The sequence below is a fragment of the Pelophylax lessonae genome (genome assembly GCF_965119305.1).
Source record: "Pelophylax lessonae genome assembly, chromosome: 2".
Classification (NCBI taxonomy): Eukaryota; Metazoa; Chordata; class Amphibia; order Anura; family Ranidae; genus Pelophylax; species Pelophylax lessonae.
The window spans coordinates 722,431,576-722,455,080 of record NC_138769.1 but is presented as its reverse complement, the minus strand read 5'-3'; the positions used below and the strand labels follow the sequence as shown (position 1 = coordinate 722,455,080).

The window sequence follows — 23,505 nt, the reverse complement described above, 5'->3', positions numbered from 1 at the left end:
AGTAGAGGGTTATGGGGAAGGTGTTATGTGTGTGTATTTTGTGGAAGGATGGTTGCCCTCAGTCACATACTCACAGTGTTAAGTTGAAATTCGCTGACTTGTCCGGTCTTCAGATCGACCACAGCCAGCCCTGGTACACCTCGTCTGTGAATCCAAACTCCTCCTACCAGAAGCAACTTATCTCCAATCACATGTGAGGTATGAGCGTACCTGGGGAGAGGGCAGTGATCGTATAAAAAATGCCTAAAAACAGAGCAAAAAATGAAATCCATCAAAAAACCTAAACTACAACTAAAAAGGGGCTAATTACATAAAAAAACATCACCCTCTAAAAAAAAAAATAAATACATCATTCAAAAAAAAACCACCAAAAAAGGGGTAAAATAGATAAAATCCTCACCCTTTTAAAAAACAAAAAAAAAAATAAAATAAAAAAAATACATACATTGAAAAACCCCACCCTCCAAATAAAAAGGCGCTGGCTACATAGAAAACCTCACCTTCTAAAAAAAAAAAAAAACAAACAAACAACTAAATACATATATATATATAAAAAAAACACTCATCTACCTAAAGAGAAAAAATTATTATAAATAAATGACACCACAAATAACCCTACCCTCTAAATAAAAAAGCCCCCAAATACACCCAAAAAGACACCTTTTATATTAGAAAAAAAAAATAACACACACACCTACCTAAATAAAAAAATCCTACCTTCAAAATAAAAAAAAGACCCAAAATCCCACCCAGCTCCCCATGCTCTAAATTCAATAAAAAACGGAATTTTTGTAAAATCTTACCGTAAAATTCCTTTCTCTGAGTCCTCCGACAGTCGCCGCCCCTTCATAATCTTCACCAATGGGTATTGACCTTTTCTCCGTAGGAGTAGCTAGGCAACAAGATTTGTTAATACAAAAGCTTTTAGCATAATCACACCCCTAGGGGGCGGTCCCCTCAGTCAATACCTCCCTGCTTCCAGCATCCTCAACTCAGTTTGGTAGCATAGCAGTAGAGTACATAAACAAACCCCAAAAAGAGGGGCGGGGGCGGCGACTGTAAGATTTTACAAAAATTCCGTTTTCTCTTTTGTCCTCCGACAGTCGCCGCCCCTTCATAATCTTCACCAATGGGACGTCCCAGAGCAGTGTAGACATGAGGGGTGGGAAACGCAGCCACGCATAAAGCAACGCAGTACCCACATCAGAGAAAGGAACCTTATCACAGTAAGAGAACCAACTGGGCAACAGGAAAACGTGCTCAACAGGAGCAACAACCCAGGAAGGAACAAGTAACCCAGGGGTAAAACACCCCAACAGCCAAGGGCCCAAAAACAAGGGTCCCTAAGGCACTGACGCACTGAGAACTATACGGCCAAAGGAAGCATCAGCCGATGCCTGAACATCCACTTTGTAAAATTTGGAAAAAGTGTGAACGGACGACCAAGTCGCCGCCTTACACACCTGGGCCACAGAAGCCCGATGATGACAGGCCCAAGACGTACTCAGAGATCTGGTAGAGTGCGCCTTCACAGGGAAGGGAGGAACCTTCCCCTTCAAAGCATAAGCTTGCTCAATGGTCTGTCTGATCCATTTGGCCATGGTCGCAGCCGACGCCGCCATGCCCTTCCGAGGTCCCTCAGGAAGGACGAATAGGGAATCCGACTTGTGAAAGGATTTAGTCGATGACAGGTAAACCCTGATCGCCCGAACAACATCCAAGGAATGCAAGGCAACTTCCTTCGGATGCCTAGGCTTCGCGCAAAGCAAGACAATGTCCTCATTAAGGTGAAACTCCGAGATCCTTTATGGAAGAAAAGAAGGGTTAGGTCGTAAGACCACCTTAGCCAAGTGAATCACCAAGTAGGGAGAGCTGCAGGACAAGGCCGCCAGCTCCGACACCCTGCGAGCCGAAGTGATCGCCACCAAAAAGGCAACCTTTTTGGACAACAGAGACAACAAGATCTCCCTGATCTCTTCAAAAGGAGCTTGTTGTAACATGGACAGAACAAGGTTCAAGTCCCATGGAGGTAAAGGTTCCCTCCTAGGAGGAACCAAATGACGCACCCCCTGAACAAAGGTGCGAATCAAGGAATTAGACGCCACAGGGCATTGGAAAAGAATGGCCAGCGCAGAAATCTGACCCTTAATCGTGGCCAGCGCCAAACGCTGATCCACGCCAGTTTGGAGGAAAGCCAACACTCTCGACACCGAGTATGAGCGGGGGGAATGCCCCCGAGACTCACACCAGGCAAAGTACGCTTTCCAAGTACGGTAGTAAATTTTACCGGAAGAGGCTTTTCCAGCCTTAATCAAGGTGGGAATGACCTCAGGAGGGAGACCCCCTATCCTTCAGGACCTGGCTTTTAACAGCCAGGCCGTCAAAGCCAGCGACTGTAAAACAGGATGGAAGATCGGCCCTTGAGACAGAAGGTCGTCTCGAAGTGGCAGACGCCACGGAGCGTCGACTGCCAGATTGACGAGGGCCGCGTACCAAGACCGGCGAGGCCAGTCCAGGGCCACAAGAATCACCGTGTGCGGTTCCGAGGTTAGCCTGCGAAGGAACCTGGAAAACAGCTGAATCGGGGGAAAGGCATACATCAGACGATACTGATGCCATGGCGCCACTAACGCGTCCGAGGCGTCCGCCCGAGGATCGCACGTTCTTGCCACGAACCTTTCCACCTTGTTGTTTAGACGAGACGCGAACAGGTCCACATCCGGAAGACCCCACTTCGCGCACAACATCTGGAAGACATCCGGGTGAAGGGACCATACTCCCTGGTCCAGGGTCTGGCGACTCAGATAGTCTGCCTGCCAGGTCTCCACCCCTGGAATGTGAACTGCCGATATCGCCGGGACATGCGTCTCGGCCCACGACAGAATGTCGGCCACCTCCCGAGCCGCTCGGGCACTCCTGGTGCCCCCTTGATGGTTGATGTAGGCCACCGCCGTGGCATTGTCCGTCTGAACCCGAACCGGACGGCCCCGAAGCCGTTCCGACCATCGCAGAAGGCAAAGCTTTATCGCTCTCAATTCCAGAATGTTGATCAGAAGAGAAGACTCCTCCTCCGACCAAGTTCCCTGGGCGGACAGAACGCCCAGAACACCACCCCAGCCCGACAAGCTGGCATCCGTGGTGATCACCGTCCACAAAAATGGACGAAAAGACTTGCTCCCCGACACCGCCGGGGACTGGAGCCACCACAGAAGATCCCTTCTGGAGCGATTGCTCAATGAGATCCAGAGATTGCGGTCGCCCGTCCCACTCGGCCAGAATCTCCGCTTGAAGACCCAGCGTGTGAAACTGGGCAAAGGGAATCGCCTCGAAAGCCAAGACCATCAAACCCAGACAGCTCATGCATGTCCGGAGAGACCTGACCTCGTCCTGAAGCGTCCTGAGCTTGGCTTCCGGCAGGAAGACCCTCGCTTGAACAGAGTCCAGAATCATCCCCAGGTAGGGAAGACGAACCGACGGACACAGAGTCGATTTCGTAATGTTTATTGTCCAACCGAACTCCTGCAGAGTCTGCATCGTGGTGGACAGGTCGGTTACCAGGTCCTGACTGGCAGCAGACCGAAGCAGGATATCGTCCAGATACCCCAAGACAGAGATGCCCTGAGCTCGCAATAGAGCCAGGACCTGCGCTAGCACCTTGGTGAAAATCCGCGGAGCCGAAGCGAGACCGAAAGGTAACGCCACGAGTTGGTAGTGAACCTCCGCAATGGCGAATCGAAGGTACTTCTGGTGACCCTCGAAAATGGGAATGTGAAGGTACGCATCCTTCAAATCGACGGAGGCCATGAATTCCCCCGGAACCAGGGCAGCCACCACCGAGCGCAGGGATTCCATGCGGAACTTGCGAACCCGCACAAGGTGGTTCAGAGCTTTTAAGTCCAGAATAGGACGCACCTTGCCCTCCTTTCTGGGCACAGTGAACAGATTGGAGTACAGTAATCCCCCGCTACATCGCGGTTCAGTTTTTGCGGTCCCGGTAATTCGCGTTTTTTTTTTGTAATGTTATTTTACTATATAAATCATTAAAAATGAAAGATTTTTGTGTTTTTCATAGCTCTTGCTCTGTCTCTAAGTATCTTTTATGTGTTTAAATGAGTTTCTATTGTTTTAAAAGTGTGTTTAAAGACCTTAAAATGCTTCTACACGTACAGTGACAGTAAAAAAATCATGCCTACAATGCATTTTAATAGGGTTTTTCTATTTCGCGGAATTTCACTTTTCGCGGCTGGGTCCGGAACGTAACCCCCGCAATGGAGGGGGGTTTACTGTAAAACCCCTGAAATCTGTCCCGAAGAGGCACCGGAACCACCACTCCTTGGGCCCGCAGGTCCCGCACCGCCAGGTGCATATCCTGCAAGCGCTCCGGAGACAGCTGAAGATTTGAGGGAAAAAATCTGCCCGCCGGCCTAGAGAGAAACTCGAACTTGTAATCAGATCGAACGATTTCCTGAACCCATCTGTCCCGAATGCGGCCCAACCAGAGTTGTAGAAAACCGCGCAAACGTCCCCCCACCCCTGAAGTGGGTGAGGGCGCCCCTTCAGGCTGAATTGGCGTGGGAAGCGGAACCGGACTGGCCAGACTTCTGCTTACCCGCCCACGGCTTCTTCTGGGAGCCCCGGCCTTTGAAAGGCTTGCCTTTGGATTGCGACCGAAAGGCATGAAAGGACCCCTGAGCGGGTCTAAACGAGGAATTCCTTTTACCGCGAAAATACTTATTCTTGTGAGTGTGGGGTAAGAGAGTGCTCTTACCCCCGGAAACTCCCTTAATCAGAGTATCCAAAGCCTCACCAAAAAGGCGAGATCCCGCGTAGGGAAAATCAGCCAGCGTCTTGCGAGAAGTTTGGTCAACCGACCAACTCTTCAGCCATATCAGGCAACGGTTCAACACCGCTACACTGGATAGGTGCGCCGCCAAGGGGACCAAATCCAAGTCCGCATCACACAAATACATGACACCTTGATGAATTTTATCCACCATAGCCAATGTGGTCGGCGGAGCTGAATTAGCCACTAGGGTGCGCCGGAGCACCGGCGTCCAATCCCCAATAGCTTGGGCCGCCATAATGGAAGCGAAAATAGGCTTCAGCATAGAACCAGCAACCATATAGGCATGACGGGCAAGGGACTCCAATCCCCTGTCCCTAGGGTCCCGGAACACCGGGGTATCCTCAGCAGGAATCGCAGTAGACTTATTCAAAACGGCCACCGCGTGATACACCTGAGGCGGCACACACCAACGCTCATCGGTGGAGGGCGCAAAAGGATAACGTAGTATGAACCTATTTGACACAGTAAAGAGCTTTTCTAAATTGCGCCATTGCTCATCAACAGCGCAATGAAATTCCGCAGGGCAGGGAAAACCTGCGCTGATTTGCGTTTCCTTGGCGTCCCATAAGAGGACATCAGAGCAGGAGGACATGGTTCATCCTGCAGATGCAGTGTTTCTCCGATAGAAGTAATCAACTCATCCATGAGTGCAAGCTCTTCAGGCGAGCCAGGGGGAGAAGTATCAACCCCTTCTACCTCAGCCTCCCCCACAGACCCCATAAGGTCCAGAGATGAGCCCCCGACCCTGTATGCGGATCGTTCAGCCATCAGCATATTGTACCTGAGATACCAAGGTACCAAGGAAAACACCACAGCAGTCAGATCGGCCCCATCGGGGAGTGCAGCAGCCCCCTGGTCCCCCACCAGGGCGGGGGGGGGGAAACTTGCTATCCTGAGCGTCCATGCCTCAACACAGAAAAGCACTAAAGGTACTGGCCCTTTAAATCACGGCGAGCGCAGCTCACCGCACACCGCTGTATGCACCGATCCCACAGGGACAGAACACACTGAGCAAGAAATGACAGGACAAGAATGTAAAAACCTGGAGAGAGCACACCAGACTGCTGCTACCGATCGCTGTTCCCAGAGAAAGGGAAGTGATGCAATGCTGCCTGACTCATATCGCCTATGAAGGCTCTGGCAAAATGGCCGCTCGGCCGGAGGAGAAGGCTACAGTAAAATGGCGCCGACATGTGCTCGGCCGAGCACCGCCCACCAAAATGGCGGCGAATGGCGCCAAAACACGGCGCTGCACAGAGGCAGGGCCGGCCACAGCATATAGGCAAAGAAAAAAAATGGCGGATCGCCGCAGCGACCGCCGCACACACACATGTCTTCACATAATTTTAACTGCACCCAGAGCATATTCACAGCAGAGCAGGATGGCCCCCCCTCACAGCCCACAGGCAGTATAGCCACACAGGGATCAGACAGGGAGCCCGCAGTTACACAGACATGGGGGGTACTACACAGCCACAGACTGACACCCACACAGAAGGTCCCCACACAGAAAGGTGCTTACCGTACCGGATGGCGTGGGGAGCCGTCTCCAGCGAACAAACCGCTATTCTGATGACAGGGAGTGTCGCAGCCAGGACGCAGTGGACTGCAGTGCAAAACCGCAAAAATGGCGTCCAGTGAGGTAGCCACCTCACAGGCAGCATCCCTGCAGCGAACAGGGATGGGTCGTTCAATATGCCAGGGTAAAACCTAAGCTGAACGCTCGATGGCAGGCTGGGGAACCTGGGATCCAGGGCGGCCAGTCCGAGACCCAGCTCCGCATAATCATCTTCATCCGAAGAAACCTAAACTAAGGCTGATAAAATAACAACTAAGTAAAAGAAAGAGAAAAATACTTTGAAATAAAATCAAAAAAGGATAGAAGGCTGAGACTGAAAGCCCCAGCACAGGAACAGCCAGCTAACTCCTAAGCTAGGCAAGATCAAACTGAGTTGAGGATGCTGGAAGCAGGGAGGTATTGACTGAGGGGACCGCCCCCTAGGGGTGTGATTATGCTAAAAGCTTTTGTATTAACAAATCTTGTTGCCTAGCTACTCCTACGGAGCAAAGGTCAATACCCATTGGTGAAGATTATGAAGGGGCGGCGACTGTCGGAGGACGTAAGAGAAAGAGGAAGTGCTGCAAAAGTAGGCTGAACTAATCTGCTGCATGACCCAGGGAAAATGGCCGCCCCATAGAAACGAATGGGAGACTCCACCAAAATGGCCGCCGACATGCGGCCGACCCGAGCGCTCGGTCATCGCAAATATGGCGGCGAATGGCGCCAAATCAGCATGTTATATAGCCCACAGAGAAGCTCACATGCCTGCCCGGTGTAATAAAAAATGGCGGACCGCGCGGTGTCACCCCGTCGCGGTCCATACACAGTCTGCACCCCCAAACACCGAAGTGACCCAGGGAAGGGGACCCACAAACACACACAGCGCCGCAGCGCATGTACAAGCGATCCCCGCAGGGATCGCAGCAGGGAGTCACACAAGGTACAGACATGGGGAACACACAGCAACCAGGACTGCCACCCCACACAGAGGCCCCACACAGAAGTACTTACCTGTACCCGATGGCGTGGGGGAGCCTCAAAGAACGGAAAGCCGCTGTCCTCATCTGACAGGGAATGCCGTTTGCCAGGGACATTGCACTGCTGATACGCAGATGCGTCCAGTGAGGTAGCCACCTCACAGCTGCATCCCTGCTGCGAACAGGGATGGGTCATTCATAGTGCCAGGGCGAACCATAGCTGAACGCTCGATGGCGGGCTGGGAGTCCATCTGACCCTCTGTGCCCTGGAGAACCAGGGCGGCCAGTCCGAATCCCAGCACCGCATGTCCATCTTCGTCCGAAGAGTCGACTAAAAACTAAAGCTGACAAAATAAACAGCTAGTAAAGAAAGAAAAACTGACATTTTTCAAGAAAATCAAATAAAAAATAAGATAGGCTGAGACCGAAGCCCCAGCACAGGGAAAGCCTAACTACTCCTGATGCTAGGCTAATTAAAACTGAGTTGGGAGTGGTCACTGCAGGGGGGTATTGACCAGATGGGACAGCCCCCAGGGGTGTATACATGCAAATGCCTTTTGTTTTTAACTAAGTCTATATGCCTAGCTACTCCTGCGGAGCAGATGACAATACCCATCAGTGAGGACTTAGAGGAGGCGGCGACTGTCGGAGGACGTAAGAGAAATCAAATTTTTTTAACATTTTTGGCCAATTTGTTTTCTGCTACATATGTTTGGTAAAAAAAAAAAAAAATCGCAAAAAGCCTATTTTGATTGGTTTGCGCAAAAGTTATCGCGTTTACTAAGGGAAAGATTTTTGTCATTTTTGGTGTTTTTTTTTTAACGCGTAATGGCGGCGATCTGCGATTTGTTTTGCGGGACTGCGACATTGCGGGGGACAGATCAGATCCTTGACTGACATTTTTTACACTTTTGGGGTTACCAGTGACATTACTACAGTAATCAGTGCTATACATATGCACTGTTACTGCAAAATTACACTGGCAGGGAAGGGGTTAACTTTATTGGGGAAGGAGGGGTTAAGTGTGTCCCTAGGGGCTTGCTTCTTACTGTGATTGGACATGGCTACTAGTGTAGGAACAGTGATCAACGGTCCTACATAGTAGAACCGTATGATCACCATTCCTACACAGGGGAGAATGACAGGCGGCTTGTTTACATCAGCCGCCTGCCTTTCTCCCTTCACGGCGGACGATCGCGAGTGACCGGCAGACATCGGGTCCGCCGGTAACACGCACTGACTTCCCAGGGAATGAGCCGGGGTGGGCGCACGCTCGCCCGCTATTGGCTCATAAGGAAGCGACGGGCTAGTGACGTATATATACGTCACTTTGCCTGGCCGGGGCTGACCGCCGCCGTATATAGTCGTATATAGTCGTGCGGCGGTCGGCAACCGGTAAAGGGTCCTTTCAAATGGTCAGCTCCGTTTTTTTTTTCCGCTCAGTTACCTTTTTTTTTTTTTTTAAACGGACACGGATGTCACTTTTGTAGGGTCCGTTCCGTATGTCCGTTTTTCATTCATCCGTTTGCGAATAAAAGACGGACATAATGTGTATGTCTATGGGCTAGCAGACGTTAGCGGATGACCATCCACTGACATCCGTTTTTGCGTCCGTTCCGTTTTTAAAACGGAAGAAAAATAGGGTTCTCTTGCGTTGCAAAAAATGGAACTTAACGGAACGGATGCAAAATGTATGTCAGCGGATGGTCATCCGCTAACATCAGCTAGCCCTTAGACATACATTATGTCTGTTTTTCATCTGCAAAAGGGATGGATGAAAAAACGGGCATACGGAACGCCCGCGTGAAAGGACCCTAACAGAAAATACATCACACCTTAACCACTTGCCGTCTGCTCACGTTGAGCGTACTGCGGCAAAGTGGTTCGTTATCGTCTGGCAACGTAGACCTACGTCGCCAGACACTCCCCTTTCTCGGCGGCGCACGCGTGCCGCCGGAGGCTCGCTCCTGCTGTATTCAGTCACAGCGGGAGTCGGGCCAGGGGAGGAGCGGCGGCGATCGCCGCTGCTCTTCCCCGATCATCGGGGAATAGAGTGTGGAGATCCGCCCCCTTGTGTAAACAGAGCGGGCGGATCTCCTAAGTGACAGGCAGTGACAGATTGCAGGGTTCAGCATAGCTGAACCTGCGATCTGTCCTTGTGTCCCTCCCCCCACACACGTTAGTAAGCACCAGGCATACATTAACCCCTCCCTCTCCAATAAAATTAACCCTTTCCCTGACAGTGTCATTTTTACAGTAACAGTGCATATATATAGCACTGATTACTGCAGTAATGTCACTGGTACCCCCAAAAGTGTCAAAAATGTCAGTCAAGGGTCCGATCTGTCCACCGCAATGTCGCAGTCCCGCAAGAAAAAAAAAAAAAATCGCAGATCGCCGCCATTACGCGTTAAAAAAAAACACCAAAAATGACAGAAATCTTTCCCTTTGTTAGTAAACGCAATAACTTTTGCGCAAACCAATCAAAATACACTTATTGTGATTTTTTTTTACCAAACATAGGTAGCATGAAACAAATTAGCCAAAAATTTAAAAAAAAATTTGATTTTTACATTTTTTTGGGGGGGAATTTCATATAAAAAAATGTTAAAAATATTGTTATTTTTTCAAAATTGTCAAAGTGGCCAAGACGTAAGACAGCAAAATCCTCCGGTGGTAAAGTGGTTAATACACAGACAATAGCAGGAGACCACCAGTAACAGACTGTCCGTCTCTTACATTGAAGAACATGGAACAGAGGCCAATGTGTTCAGCTCTTTCAATGAATATGTTCAGAATCAAACAGGAATAGTCTCCATATATTTCTTGAGATTACTGGTTTATAAATAATACTGTCCCATTTGAAGTAATCCAAACCATATTCTCAGCGTCCATTAAGTTGCGGCCCATCATTTCCTTGGTCACCCTGTGTCCCCTTAATACACAGGGTGACTTACACATAGGAGGGGCCTAGGGAGCTGAGAGAGGGATTTCCCAACCTCTCTAAGGTAAGCTGGGTTCCACGGGCCCCCAACCAAAGATAAAGGAAAACTAATGCAGCCAGCACATTACCAATGATAAGCTAAAGTATAATACATTTTTATTTATAGGTTTAAATACTCATTAACCACTTGCCGCCTGCCCACCGTCAAATGACAGTGGAGCGGTGCGGCTCTCGTTCTAGAACATCAGAGGACGGCGCCGCAAAACGTGCACTCTTGCGGAGCAAACACAGTGCGGCCGCGCCTTGTCCTAGGAACCAAGTCATTAACAACCTGACCCTGATCTTGGTAAAGAGCCAATGAAGTGGCTCTTTACCCATGTGACCGGCTGTGTCCAATCACAGCCGGTCACATGTAAATCAGGAAGTGCCATTTATCGGCTCTCCTCGCCTCACACTGTCAGAGTGTGTGGTGAGGAGAGCCAATCAGCGGCTCCGCCTCAACGGGGAGTCTAGGACAGGTAATCAGGGCACTGATCATCAGTGCCCTGGTTACAGTAAAGTTAAAACAGTGCCCAAAAGTCACCCTAACAAGCCCATCAGTGCCCACAGTGCTGCCAGTCAGTGCCCATCAGTGCCTACATTTAGTGCCCAGACTGAACTCAATCAGTGCCCACAGTGCTGCCAGTCAGTGCCCATTAGTGCCTGCTCATCTGTGCTGCCCATCAGTGCCTGCTCCTCTGTGCTGCCCATCAGTGACGCCCGTCAATACTGCCCGTCATTGCCCATCAGTGCTGCCCGTCAGTGCCGCCCATCAGTGCCACCCGTCAGTGCCATCTCTCAGTGCTGCTCATCAGTGCCGCCTATCAGTGCCGCATATTAGTGCCACCTCATCAGTGCAGCATATTAGTGCCTCCTCATCAGTGCCACCTCATCAGTGCAGCATATTAGTGCCTCATCAGTGCCACCTCATCAGTGCAGCATATTAGTGCCTCTTCATTAGTGCCACCTCATCAGTGCAGCATATTAGTGCCTCCTCATCAGTGCAGCATATTAGTGCCTCCTCATCAGTGCCACCTCATCAGTGCAGCATATTAGTGCCTCCTCATCAGTGCCACCTCATCAGTGCAGCATATTAGTGCCTCCTCATCAGTGCCACCTCATCAGTGCAGCATATTAGTGCCTCCTCATCAGTGCCGCCCATCAGTGCAGCCCATCAGTGCCACCTCATCAGCGCACACCAGTGAAGGAGAAAAATTACTTATTTACAAAATTTACTGTCAGAAAATAAGAAAAACTTTTTTTTCTTCAAAATTTTCTGTCTTTTTTTTTTCTGCTTTTTTTCCTTTTTAGTAAAAAAAAAAAAAAAACCCGGCTCTATTTGTGTGAAAGAAATTATAAAAATTTCATTTGGGTACAGTAACCAACCAGGAACAACAGGATCTCCCCCGAAACAACGAACCCTCAAAGAGAAACCAAAAAAAGGGGGCTCTCTCTTAAACTGCAGCCTGCGATCCCTGTCACTAAGGCAGAACAAAACTATGTTTCGGGGGAGATCCTGTTGATCCAGTTGTTCCTGGTTGGCTACGTTTGGCCATCCATCCCTCCATGTTTTGACTGCTTTTGGAAATCCCTATGAGTCTATGATTAAGGAGAGCTGCGTATGTCGATGAACGATAGAGAAAACTGGATTTTTGTAAGAACTTAACGTAAAATCCTTTTCTCTGAAGTTCATTGACAGACGCAGCACCGTCCCTCTACTTTTGATTTATGGGGTCTTTTTCTGTCACTGCTTGCAACAAAACTGTTTGAGTATCGCAGAGCCTGGGGGGTTATGCCTGCTGGGACAGCCCCTTTAGGCGTGGACAAGCCTTTTTTCCGCCTAGGACCTATTCCTAGTGGGAGGAGCATAAACCTATAGTCTACGATTAAGCAGAGCTGCGTCTGTCGATGAACGATACAGAAAACTGGATTTTTGTAAGAACTTAACGTAAAATCCTTTTCTCTGAAGTTCATTGACAGACGCAGCACCCTCCCCTCTACTTTTGATTTATGGGGTCTTTTTCTGTCACTGCTTGCAACAAAACTGTTTGAGTATCGCAGAGCCTGGGGGGGGGGGGTTATGCCTGCATGGACAGCCCCTGAAGGCGTGGACAAGCCTTTTTTTCCGCCTAGTGCCTATCGCTAGTGGGAGGAGCATAACCCGTTAGTCTATGATTAAGCAGAGCTGCGTCTGTCGATGAACGATAGAGAAAATCACTTGGTCATTAAGGTGGGGGGGGGGGGAGATAAACCTTCCCGGAACTAAGGTGGTTAAAGCACTTTGATGGGAAATGTAGTTTGTTCTGCACAATGAGAGGAAAGGATTTCCCTGTGTCTGGGCATAGCTATGGTTCTGTTATGAACGCAATGACCTCACAGACTTTAAAGTGATTGTAAAGTCAAATTTTTTCCCCTATAAAAATGACAAACATGCTATACCCTACCTCCTCTGTGCAGAGGTGTGGCCCGGGTCCCACGCTCGCTCTCCTGGCCCCTCCCTCCTGTTGAGTGCCCCCACAGCAAGCAGCTTGCTATGGGGGCACCCGAGCTGAGTCACAGCTCCCTGTGTCCATTCAGACACGGAGCCCCAAACCGGCCACGCCCCTTTCTCCTCTGATTGGCTAGTTGACTTTGATTGACAGCAGCAGAAGCCAATCAGGAGGGAGAATCCCGGACGGCTGAGACACTCGTGAACATTTCTGGACAGAGAGGGACCTCAGGTAAGTATTAGGGGGTGCTGGAGAGGCTGCTACACACAGAAGGTTTTTGATCTCAATGCACAGAATGCTTGAAGATAAAAAATCCTTCTGACTTTACAACTCCTTTAACCAGTTCCAGGCTGCTTACGTTATATTTACTGCGGCAGGCTGGCTCGTACAGGCAAAAAGACGTAGGTCTACATCGCTTGCCTGGGAGGAGCTAGGGGGCGAGCACGCGCCGTCAGGGGCGCGCTCCTGCCCTCGATCATCAGTGGGGAAGCTGAGGCACGGGTCAGGCGGCTCTGATTGCCGCCTGACACCCGCGATCGTTCCCCGCAGAGAGGGAAGGACGGTCGGCTGTTGTAAACACAGCTGACCGTTCTTCTCCCTGGAATGATCATAGAGACCATGTGATCCTTCTATATAGGATCCCATGTCTCTGTGGTCATCTCAGAAGCCACACCCCCCCCCCACAGTTAGAATCACTCCCGTAGGGTAACATTTAACCCCTTGATCGCCTATACTGTTAACTCATTCCCTGCCAGTGTCATTTTTACAGTAACAGTGCATATTTACAGCACTGATTACTGTAGTAATGTCACTGGTTCCCCCAAAAGTGTAAAAAATGTCAGTTAGGGGTCCGATCTGTTCGCCGCAATCCCACTAAAAATTGCAGATCGCCGCCATTACTAGTAAAAAAAAAAAAAACCAATAAAAATTACATAAATCTTTCCCGTAGTTAGTAGACACGATAACTTTTACGCAAACCAATCAAAATACGATTTTTTTTTTTACCAAACATATGTAGCAGAAAACAAATTGGCCGAAAATGTTAAAAAATTTTGATTTTTACATTTTTTTTTTGGGGAATTTCATATAAAAAAAATGTGCAAAATATTGTTATTTTTGCAAAATTGACGCTTTTTTTTGTTTATAGCGCATGATCAAAAAAAAAAAAAAAAAATCGCACAGGTGATCAAATACCACCAAAAGAAAGCTCTGTTTATGGGGGAAAAAAAGGACGTCAAATTCGTTTAGGTACAGCGTCGCAGGACCGCGCAATTGTCCGTTAAAGTATCACAGTGCCGAATCGCAAAATCGGCCCTAGTCAGGAAGGGGTTAAAATCTTCCGGGGCTTAAGTGGTTAAATGGTTCAAAACTAGACAGGTTTAGAGACAGGAAGTAATGGTCCACCCTGGGGATCTGTTTTTGGGCCAAAATATGGCTAGTCCTTTATTATTTTTCAGAGAAAGAAAAAAAGAAACACAGTAAAAAAAAAAAAAAATGTATTAAATAAAGAATAAAAAAAAAAAAAAACTTACAATACAGATAAAACACAAAAAAAGAAAAAAAAAAAAAGAAAAAAGCAAAAATACAAAAAATTTAGTAAACTAAAACTATCCTAAACACACCCAAAAAAAAGTAGAGTAGATCATTTAATTCCCCAAAATCTGCTCAAGCAGCTTAATGAGAAAACGGAGAGTTTCTGCATTGGCAGGGATTGGGAGTACAAAATAAAAACTTTTTGCCCTTTATAAAGTGAGCCCTACATACAGAAGAAAAGGACACTCAGTAGGAAGCAGTTGGTGAAGGATCCATAGCAGACAGGAAGGGACATAAATCAATGACGCACAATTCTGACCTCCTGCAGGAAGCGTTGCTCCTGATCCTCCAGCCACGGATACGCCGCCACTGAGCGCAGTGCAGAGTTCAGCGACACAAAGTGATTCATCATCACCTGACCAAATGGGTCACATGGTGAAAACTGCTCATATAAGATGAAGCGGGAATGAGGAAAGCGCCTTGCTGCCCAGCCAATCACTTCTGTGGATCTGCAGAACAGAAAAAGCAAAAAACGAATCTCATGTGATAGATGCCCTTCCCATTATACAATTATTTCACTCTAGTTTCATCATTACTTGACCTAAATACCACATTATATACAGAGTTGTATAAAGTACTCGAAACCCATGCTTGAGTAAAAGTACAAGTGCCCGATCAAAAAGTGACTTGAGTAGAAGTGGAAGTGCTCGATCAAAAAGTGACTTGAGTAGAAGTACTAAAGTATTCAACATTTTTTGTACTTAAAGTGGAGTTCCACCCGTTTTTTCAACAATACAAAAATTGCTTTTATTTCCCAAATGATCACAGTATTGGTGACTTTTTTTTTTTTTCTTGCCCTGTTGCTAGGGGTAAGCAATTTTCTGCCTCCTTCGTCGCCGCGGCGAACTATGTCACTTCCGGCGCCGCAGGGGCTCCTGGGAGATGTGTGTCATCATTCCCAGGAGCCGTGGGAAGGAATCATTGCATTTTTTCAAAACCGGAAATGGCGTTTGGTAGGCGGAGCTAAGCACCATGTTGGAGAAGGGAAGACGAATATTGTGTTACCATAACACAGAGGAAGCAGCGGCTGTAGAAGAGTCTACAGTGTACTGCATTTTTAGAAAAGGAATGATGCACTTCTATCCATGAGGACAAGCTAAGATTCATCTTAGTGCTGTTATGGGTGTTGTGCTTGTCTGTGTGCTTTGTGAGAGGAGGAGGAGGAGGAGGAGGGGGCAGGCAGGCACGATTAGTGTGTGCAAGGTGAGGTCCTGTGTCTTTCTTTCTGTCTGTCTGTTTGTCTCTCTCTCTCTCCCCCTCTGTGTGTGTCTCTCTATCTCTGTCTCTCTCTCTCCCCCTCTGTGTGTGTGTGTGTGTGTCTCTATCTCTCTCTCTGTCTCTCTCTCTCCCCCTCTGTGTGTGTGTGTGTCTCTATCTCTCTCTCTCTGTCTCTCTCTCTCCCCCTCTGTGTGTGTGTCTCTATCTCTCTCTCTCTCTGTCTCTCTCTCTCCCCCTCTGTGTGTGTGTCTCTATCTCTCTCTCTCTCTCTCTCTGTCTCTCTCTCTCCCCCTCTGTGTGTGTGTCTCTATCTCTCTCTGTCTCTCTCTCTCCCCCTCTGTGTGTGTGTCTCTATCTCTCTCTGTCTCTCTCTCTCCCCCTCTGTGTGTGTGTCTCTATCTCTCTCTGTCTCTCTCTCTCCCCCTCTGTGTGTGTGTCTCTATCTCTCTCTGTCTCTCTCTCTCCCCCTCTGTGTGTGTGTGTGTCTCTATCTCTGTCTCTCTCTCTCCCCCTCTGTGTGTGTGTGTGTCTCTATCTCTGTCTCTCTCTCTCCCCCTCTGTGTGTGTGTGTGTCTCTATCTCTGTCTCTCTCTCTCCCCCTCTGTGTGTGTGTGTCTCATCTCTCTCTCTCCCTCTGTCTCGCTCTCTCTCTCTCTCTCCCTCTGTCTCGCGCGCTCTCTCTCTCTCTCTCCCTCTGTCTCGCGCTCTCGCTCTCTCTCTCCCTCTGTCTCGCTCTCTCTCTCCCTCTGTCTCGCTCTCGCGCTCTCTCTGTCTCGCGCGCGCTCTCTCTGTCTCGCGTGCGCTCTCTTTAGATGTATTCTTGTATGCTTATTTTATTGTAATTTTTGATCATATACAGTATATGTAAATAAAATATTTTTATTTTTTGTAAATAAAAAAAATTTAATAAAATTTTAAACTTAATAATTGACTCTGTCTCTTTATCTTTCTCTCGTGGGCGGGAGGTCGGCTGCCCTGGGCGTCTGTAGCTTGGGAAGTGAAGGGGGCGCTACCAGGAGTGTTTCTGCAACTATTAGCTGACAGAAGAGCGCGGGGTGTGCTCTCTCTCTTTCCTCCCCAGCTTCACACTCCTGTTACTGTAGCACTCATCAGATCGGGACTGTCAGATCGGGATTTCTCCTCTTTCGGCTCCTCCTTATCTTGATATGTCAGAGTGGAGAGGAGCCTAGGAGATGCTGATTGCTAAACCTTTGGCACGGACAGCTGGCGGAAGAGATGCGGCTGCTGTGCTGAAGGGGAAGAAGATCGCGGCTCAGGGATGCCACTGGTTGTCAGATCGGGACAATACAGAGTTTGATTACGTGTCCCTTACACCCCCTACACACATTGTTTGCTTTAAGGAGAGGGGGGTAACAAATACTGTAAAGTCCCGATCTGACATCCAGTGGCATCCCTGAGCCGCAACCTTCCTCCCCTTTCTGCAGCAGCATCTCTCCCGCCAGCTGTCCGTGCAAAGCTTTAGAAATCGGCTTCCCCTAGGCTCCTCCTCTGCTCTGACATATGAAGATGAGAAGGAAGGAGCCTCAGAAGAGGAGAATCACAAATCAATGTGCCGCGCTGTATCTGAGGTCTGCCTGCTGGAGGAAAGCTGCAGCCAAGCCGAGGGAAGGGAGAACTGCACTGGGGACACCAGGGAGGGGGGGGAGAGAGGGGAATGAGAGTATTTGTACTAGGAGGGGTGGGGAGAAGATGATTACTTCTAGGTTGGATCAATATAGGGGGGGGGGGGGTATTTGTGCTGGGATGGGAAATTTGAGAGGTGACAGGATAACATTTTTTCTAGCAGGGAAATTGGGGAGGGGGGTGCTAGGAGGGGTGATTTGTGCTGGGGGGGGGGAGGATTCGTGCCAGGAGGAGGGATTTGTGCTGTGGGGGGAGAATTTGTGCCAGGAGGGGAGATTTTTGCTGTGGGGATGGAGGGAAGAGGATTTGTAACAGGAGGGGGGATTTGTGCTGTGGAGATTGTGGGGGGGGGGGGGGGAGGTTCTGTCTAGGAAGGGGGATTTGTGCTGTAGGAATAAGGGGAAGAGGATTTGTGCTGGGGGGACGGACGGGGGGGGGAGGATTTGTGCTAGGAAGGGGATTTGGGGGGGGGGGGGGTTGTGCTAGAAGAGGTGATGGGGGGATTTGTGCTAGGATGGGGAATTATGGCGCTGTTAGAAATGGGGATGGGGGAAATTTATGCTTGTAGGGATGATTGGGGGTATTTGTGCTAGTGGGGAAAATTGGGGGGGGGAATTTGTGCTAGGCGGGGGAATATGGTGGGATGTGCTAGACGGGATATTCGGGGGGTTTGGGATGGGGGGGGAAGAGGATTTGTCCTAGGAGGGGGGGATTTGTGCAAGAAGGGGAATTTTTTGGGGGGAGGGGGGGTTTGGGGGAGAGGATTTGTGCTAGTAGGGATAATGGATGGGTATTTCTGCTAGGAGGGGAGGAGGACTTATGCTAGGAGGGGACATTTGGGGGAGGGGAAGATTTGTGCTGGGAGGGGGGGGGGGATTTAAAGAGGGGAGAATTTGCGCTTGGAGGGGAAATTTTATGGGGGGGTGCAGTTTGGTGTCTTCGCCCTGGGCGCTGGATGGCCTTGTCCCGGCAATGCTTGCGGGAGATAGAGGATTATGTGCGCCCCCCCTCACGCGGCGCCAAGGTACATTTAAAATTCACGGTGGAATTAAAGGTGAAGGCTCGGTTCACATTTATGCGATGCGGGAAGGCTACGAATTCGCAGCCCCGGCAGTTCACACTGCCATATGCGATACGCTGGGGGTGTCAATGTAATCTTAACGACACCCCCAGTTTGATCGCAGTGCGATCGTGCAGTTCGCACAGGAGCGGATCGCACAAGTGTGAACCGCTGTGCGATCCGATCCTGATGTGGCTGCAAAAATGCCTCCTGTGCGTCTTTGCTCCGGGTGCGATGCGAATTTAGCCATACAAACTGTATGGCTAAACTCGCACCGCACAGCTGATCGCATGTAATGTCGGAGCAGTGCGCTCCGACATTACATGCGAACCCCACACACGCAGAAGTGTGAACCGGGGCTAAGTGAAAATCTGTTTCGTCAGCTGCAAGTGAAAATTAGCAATACTGTAAAAAATAAATGGATATATAAAAATATTAAAATATATATATATATATATATATATAGATAGATAGATCTCTTATATATATATATATATATATATATATATATATATATATATCTTCTAGATTGTAAGCTTTAACGAGCAGGGCCCTCTGATTCCTCCTGTATCGAATTGTACTGTAACTGTATTGTCTTCCCTCACATTGTAAAGTGCTGCGCAAACTGTTGGCACGATATAAATCCTGTATAATAGTAATAATATATATGATACAGGTATGTTTAACATAAACAAAGTTAGCCACAGTAACAATGTATTAGACATTCATGTGATTTCAATTCTCACCAGAGACCAGCACAGCAGTAGCTGTGTTGCCATAACAACAGGGTGGGACCTTCCTTTGGAGGTGCATGCTGGGTAACCAGCAGCACCTATTGTAGGAAGTAGTAACATGTGGGCTTCACACGCCCACAATTAAGATGGGAGCCCCCTGCTGAGGAAAAATCAAGGTTAGTTTATGAAGAATGTCATTTATAAAACATTATTTCCTTTAAGTAGATAGGAAAACAATTACATTCAGCCAATGCTGTGATCATTTGGAGAATAAAAGCAATTTTTATAATGTTGGAAAAACGGGTGGAACTCCACTTTAAGTATTGCAAGTAGTTTTTTTAAAAATGTTGCTACTCAAGTACTGAAAGTAAAAGTACAAGTACTGTGTTATGTAGTTATTAAAGAAAGAAGTCAAAAGTCTGAACATCATATTGTTTTTTATTATTTCAAATGCAGCTTTTATTTATACATACAGTAGCTTTTATTTTCGTATGCGCTGATAATACACATGTTTTTAGCTTCATGAAACCTGCCATCTACTGTTCTGGCAGTGGTAATTTTTATAATTGTAACGAGTAACTATGCAGCACAAAAAAAAAAAAATATCGGAGTAGAAGTATTGAAATCATTGAAAAAATGTAGTGAAGTAAAAGTGGAAGTAGGAGAAAAAAATTCTACTCCAGGAAAGTACAGATACCGCCTTTCGCTACTTAACCACTTGCCTACAGTGCACTTTCACCCCCTTCCTGCCCAGACCGATTTTCAGCTTTCAGCGCTCTCACACTTTGACTGAGAATTACTCAGTCATGCAACACTGTACCCATACAAAAATTGTGTCCTTTTTTTCACACAAATAGAGCTTTCTTTTGATGGTATTTGATCAATACTGGGTTTTTTATTTTTTGTGCTATAAATAAAAAAAGACTGAAAATATCGTGAAAAAACGAATTTTTCTTTGTTTCTGTCATAAAATTTTGCAAATTAGTCATTTTTCTTCACAAATTTTGGCCAAAATTTATACTGCTACTTATCTTTGGTAAAAATAACCTAAGTAAGTGTACATTATTTGGTCTTTGTGAAAGTTATAGAGTCCACAAGCTATGGTGCGAATCATTGAAAATTGATCACACTTGCTCACACCTGATGTACTGAAGGCCTATCTCATTTCTTGAGACACTAAAAAGTCAGGAAAGTACAAATACCCCCCAAATGACCCCTTTTTGGAAAGTAGACATTCCAAGGTATTTAATAAGGGGCATGGAGAGTTTTTTGAAGTTGTCATTTTTTCCCACAACTCTTTGCAAAATGAAGATTTTTTTTTTTTTTTTTTTACAAATTGCCATATTAACAGGTTATTTCTCTCACACAGCACATGTATACTTGCAACTACACACCAAAACACATTCAACTCCTCCTCCTGAGTATGGCGATACCACATGTGTGAGACTTTTTCACAGCCTGGCCACATACAGAGGCCTAACATTCAAGTAGCCCCGTCCGGCATTCTAGGAGCACAAATTACACATATAATTTCCTGACAACCTATCGCACTTTTGAAGGCCCTGGAGCACCAGGACAATGGAAACCCCCATAAAATGACCCCATTTTGGAAAGCAAACAGCCCAACGTATAATTTTTGAGGCATAATGAGTCTTTTGAATATGTCATTTTTTTCCACAAGTTTTTGGAAAATGTGGAAAGAAAATGAAAACACATTTTTTTTTACACAAAGCTGTCCATTTATGCAATATTTCTAACACATAGCATGTACATAGCAAAAATTGCACCCCAAAATACATTCTGCTATTCCTCCTGAGTATGGCGATACCACATGTGTAACACTTTTTCACAGCCTGGCCACACACATAGGCCTAACATCCAAGTAGCGCTTTACACAAAGTTGTCCATTTATCCACTTTAAGACTGGGCCTATTTTTGACACTTGGTGTTTACAAGCTAAAATCATTTTTTTTGCTAGAAAATTACTTGGAACCCCCAAACATTATATATTTTTTTTTAGCAGAGACCCTAGAGAATAAAATGGAGATCGTTGCAATATTTGTTATCACACCATATTTGCGCAGCAGTCTTCCAGATGCGATTTTTTTGAAAAAAATTCACTTTTTTGAACTAAAAAATAAGAAAACAGTAAATTTAGCACAATTTTTTTTCCATAATGTGAAAGATAATATTACGCCGAGTAATTAGATACCCAACATGTCATGCTTCAAAATTGCGCATGCTCACAGAATGGCGCCAAACATTGGTACTTAAAAATCCCCATAGGCAACATTTTAAAAATTTCTGCAGGTTACTAGCTTAGAGTTACAGAGGAGGTCTAGGGCTCAAATTATTGCTCTCGCTCTAACGATCGCGGCGATACCTCACATGTATGGTTTGAACATCGTTTACATATGTGGGCGGGAATTGCGTATGCGTTTGCTTCTGCGCGCGAGCTAACGGGGACAGGGCGCTTTAATTTTTTTTTTTTTTTTTTTTTCCTATTTATTTTATTTATTATTTTTTTATTTTTACACAGTTTAAAAAAAAAAAATGTTTTGATCATTTTTATTCCTATTACAAGGAATGTAAACATCCCTTGTAATAGAAATAGGCATGACAGGTCCTCTTTATTGTGAGATCTGGGGTCAAAAAGACCTCACACCTCACAACTACACTAAAAAAGAAAAGAAAACAAAAAAATTGTTGAAAGAGGAAAAAAAAAAAAAGAAAAAAAAAAAGCGGCCCTTTAAACCGGTTGCTAGGCAACGTCTTTTGACGTAGCTCCGGTCCTCCAAGACCATAGAGTTGAGTGAGGGCCATCTTGCCCTCACTCGACTTCCTGTCTCTGAGGATCCGGGACCGGATAGTTTTCCCCGCTGCCGGCTGGTCCGGTAAGCTGGGAAAACGTCTGGGACGCGGCAGGAGGGGGGGGGGCACCTCTTCCCCTGCACCGTAAGGGTAATTCCGCGGCGAATCCGCCACTGGGACCACCCTTATCTGAAAGCTGACCGCCCGCCGTTTCAAAAAATACCGGGGTTATGGGGGCTATCTGCTGCCATAACCCCAGTATTTAGCTTTTAATGGCCGACGCATATAGTCGTTAAGCGGTCAGTAAGTGATTGCATGCATATGGCAAACAGGTGACGATGACTGATGGGGTGACAGGTGACGATGACTGATGGGGTGACAGGTGACAATGACTGATGGGGTGACAGGTGACAATGACTGATGGGGTGACAGGTGACGATGACTGATGGGGTGACAGGTGACGATGACTGATGAGGTGACAGGTGACGATGATTGATGAGGTGACAAGTGACGATGATTGATGGGGTGACAGATGACAATCACTGACGGGGTGACATGTGACGATGATTGATGGGGTGACAAGTGAGGATCACTGATGGGGTGTCAAGTGACGATGATTGATAGGGTGACAGATGACGGTGACTGATGGGGTGACAGGTGACGATGACTGATGGGGTGACAGGTGACGGTGATTGATGGGGTGACAGGTGACGGGCGATGGTCACTGATAGGTGACAGGTGACGGGCGATGGTGCACGGCGGTACTGATGGCAGTCTCTGGTGACCGGTGAATTTTAGGCTACGTTCACATGTGAGCGTAGCGATCACGGGCAGAATCACTGCGATTCTGCCCGTGATCCAGAAATCATTGCAAATTGCGGGACGCCTGTGCGTTGCCCGTGATTTGCAATAGCACCCCAAACGCTGTGCGATGTTGCTGCGATTTCCGCCTGCCGAATTGAGGTAACATCACGCAAACAACGCATGACGCCCCAAAGAAGCTCTTGTACCTTTTTTGGGCGTCATGCGTTGTTTGCGCGATGTTACCGCGATTCGGCAGGCGGAAATGGTGGCAACATCGCACAGCGTTTGGGGTGCTATTGCAAAAAACGGGCAACGCACAGGCGTCCCGCAATTTGCAATGATTTCCGGATCGCTGGCAGAATCGCGGTGATTCTGCCTGCGATCGCTGCGCTCACATGTGAACGTTATGGGTGTCAATTTTTGGGCACTGATGAGGTGACTGTTGGGTGACAGGTGACATTGGGGGGGGCTGAGGACTGTGTGGGGGGACCTTTATTACTGTGATTTTACTTTTACAGGTACACAGAGCAGTAACTCACTGTTTCTAGTTCTTCTCCCCTCATACTGGAAACTGTATGAGGAGAGAAGAGCTAGTAACACTGAGTTACTGCTCTTTGTTTACATTTTCTGATCGGCTGTGAATGGATTCACAGCCGATCACATAGTAAACAGTCACTGTCAGTGACTGTTTACTACTGCCGGTGACAGCTGTGTTCCTACGGAACACAGTGCCACCGACATGACCGCGCTGCGCGCTCCCGATCGCGCATGCGCGGTCATCTCCC

At 47.5% G+C, this 23,505-nt stretch overlaps 1 protein-coding gene across 1 annotated transcript in view; it reads right to left on the bottom strand.

Annotated features, from left to right (window-relative positions):
• Nucleotides 1–23,505, bottom strand: part of LOC309548290 (uncharacterized protein) — a gene marked incomplete at both ends in the record, with an annotated part of 45,747 nt that overhangs the window by 1,169 nt on the left and 21,073 nt on the right. The window contains 2 exons of the mRNA XM_082248230.1: nucleotides 75–210; nucleotides 14,752–14,898. Of these exons, the coding sequence (XP_082104356.1) occupies nucleotides 75–210; nucleotides 14,752–14,898 (283 nt within the window). The remainder of the gene's footprint in view (nucleotides 1–74; nucleotides 211–14,751; nucleotides 14,899–23,505) is intronic.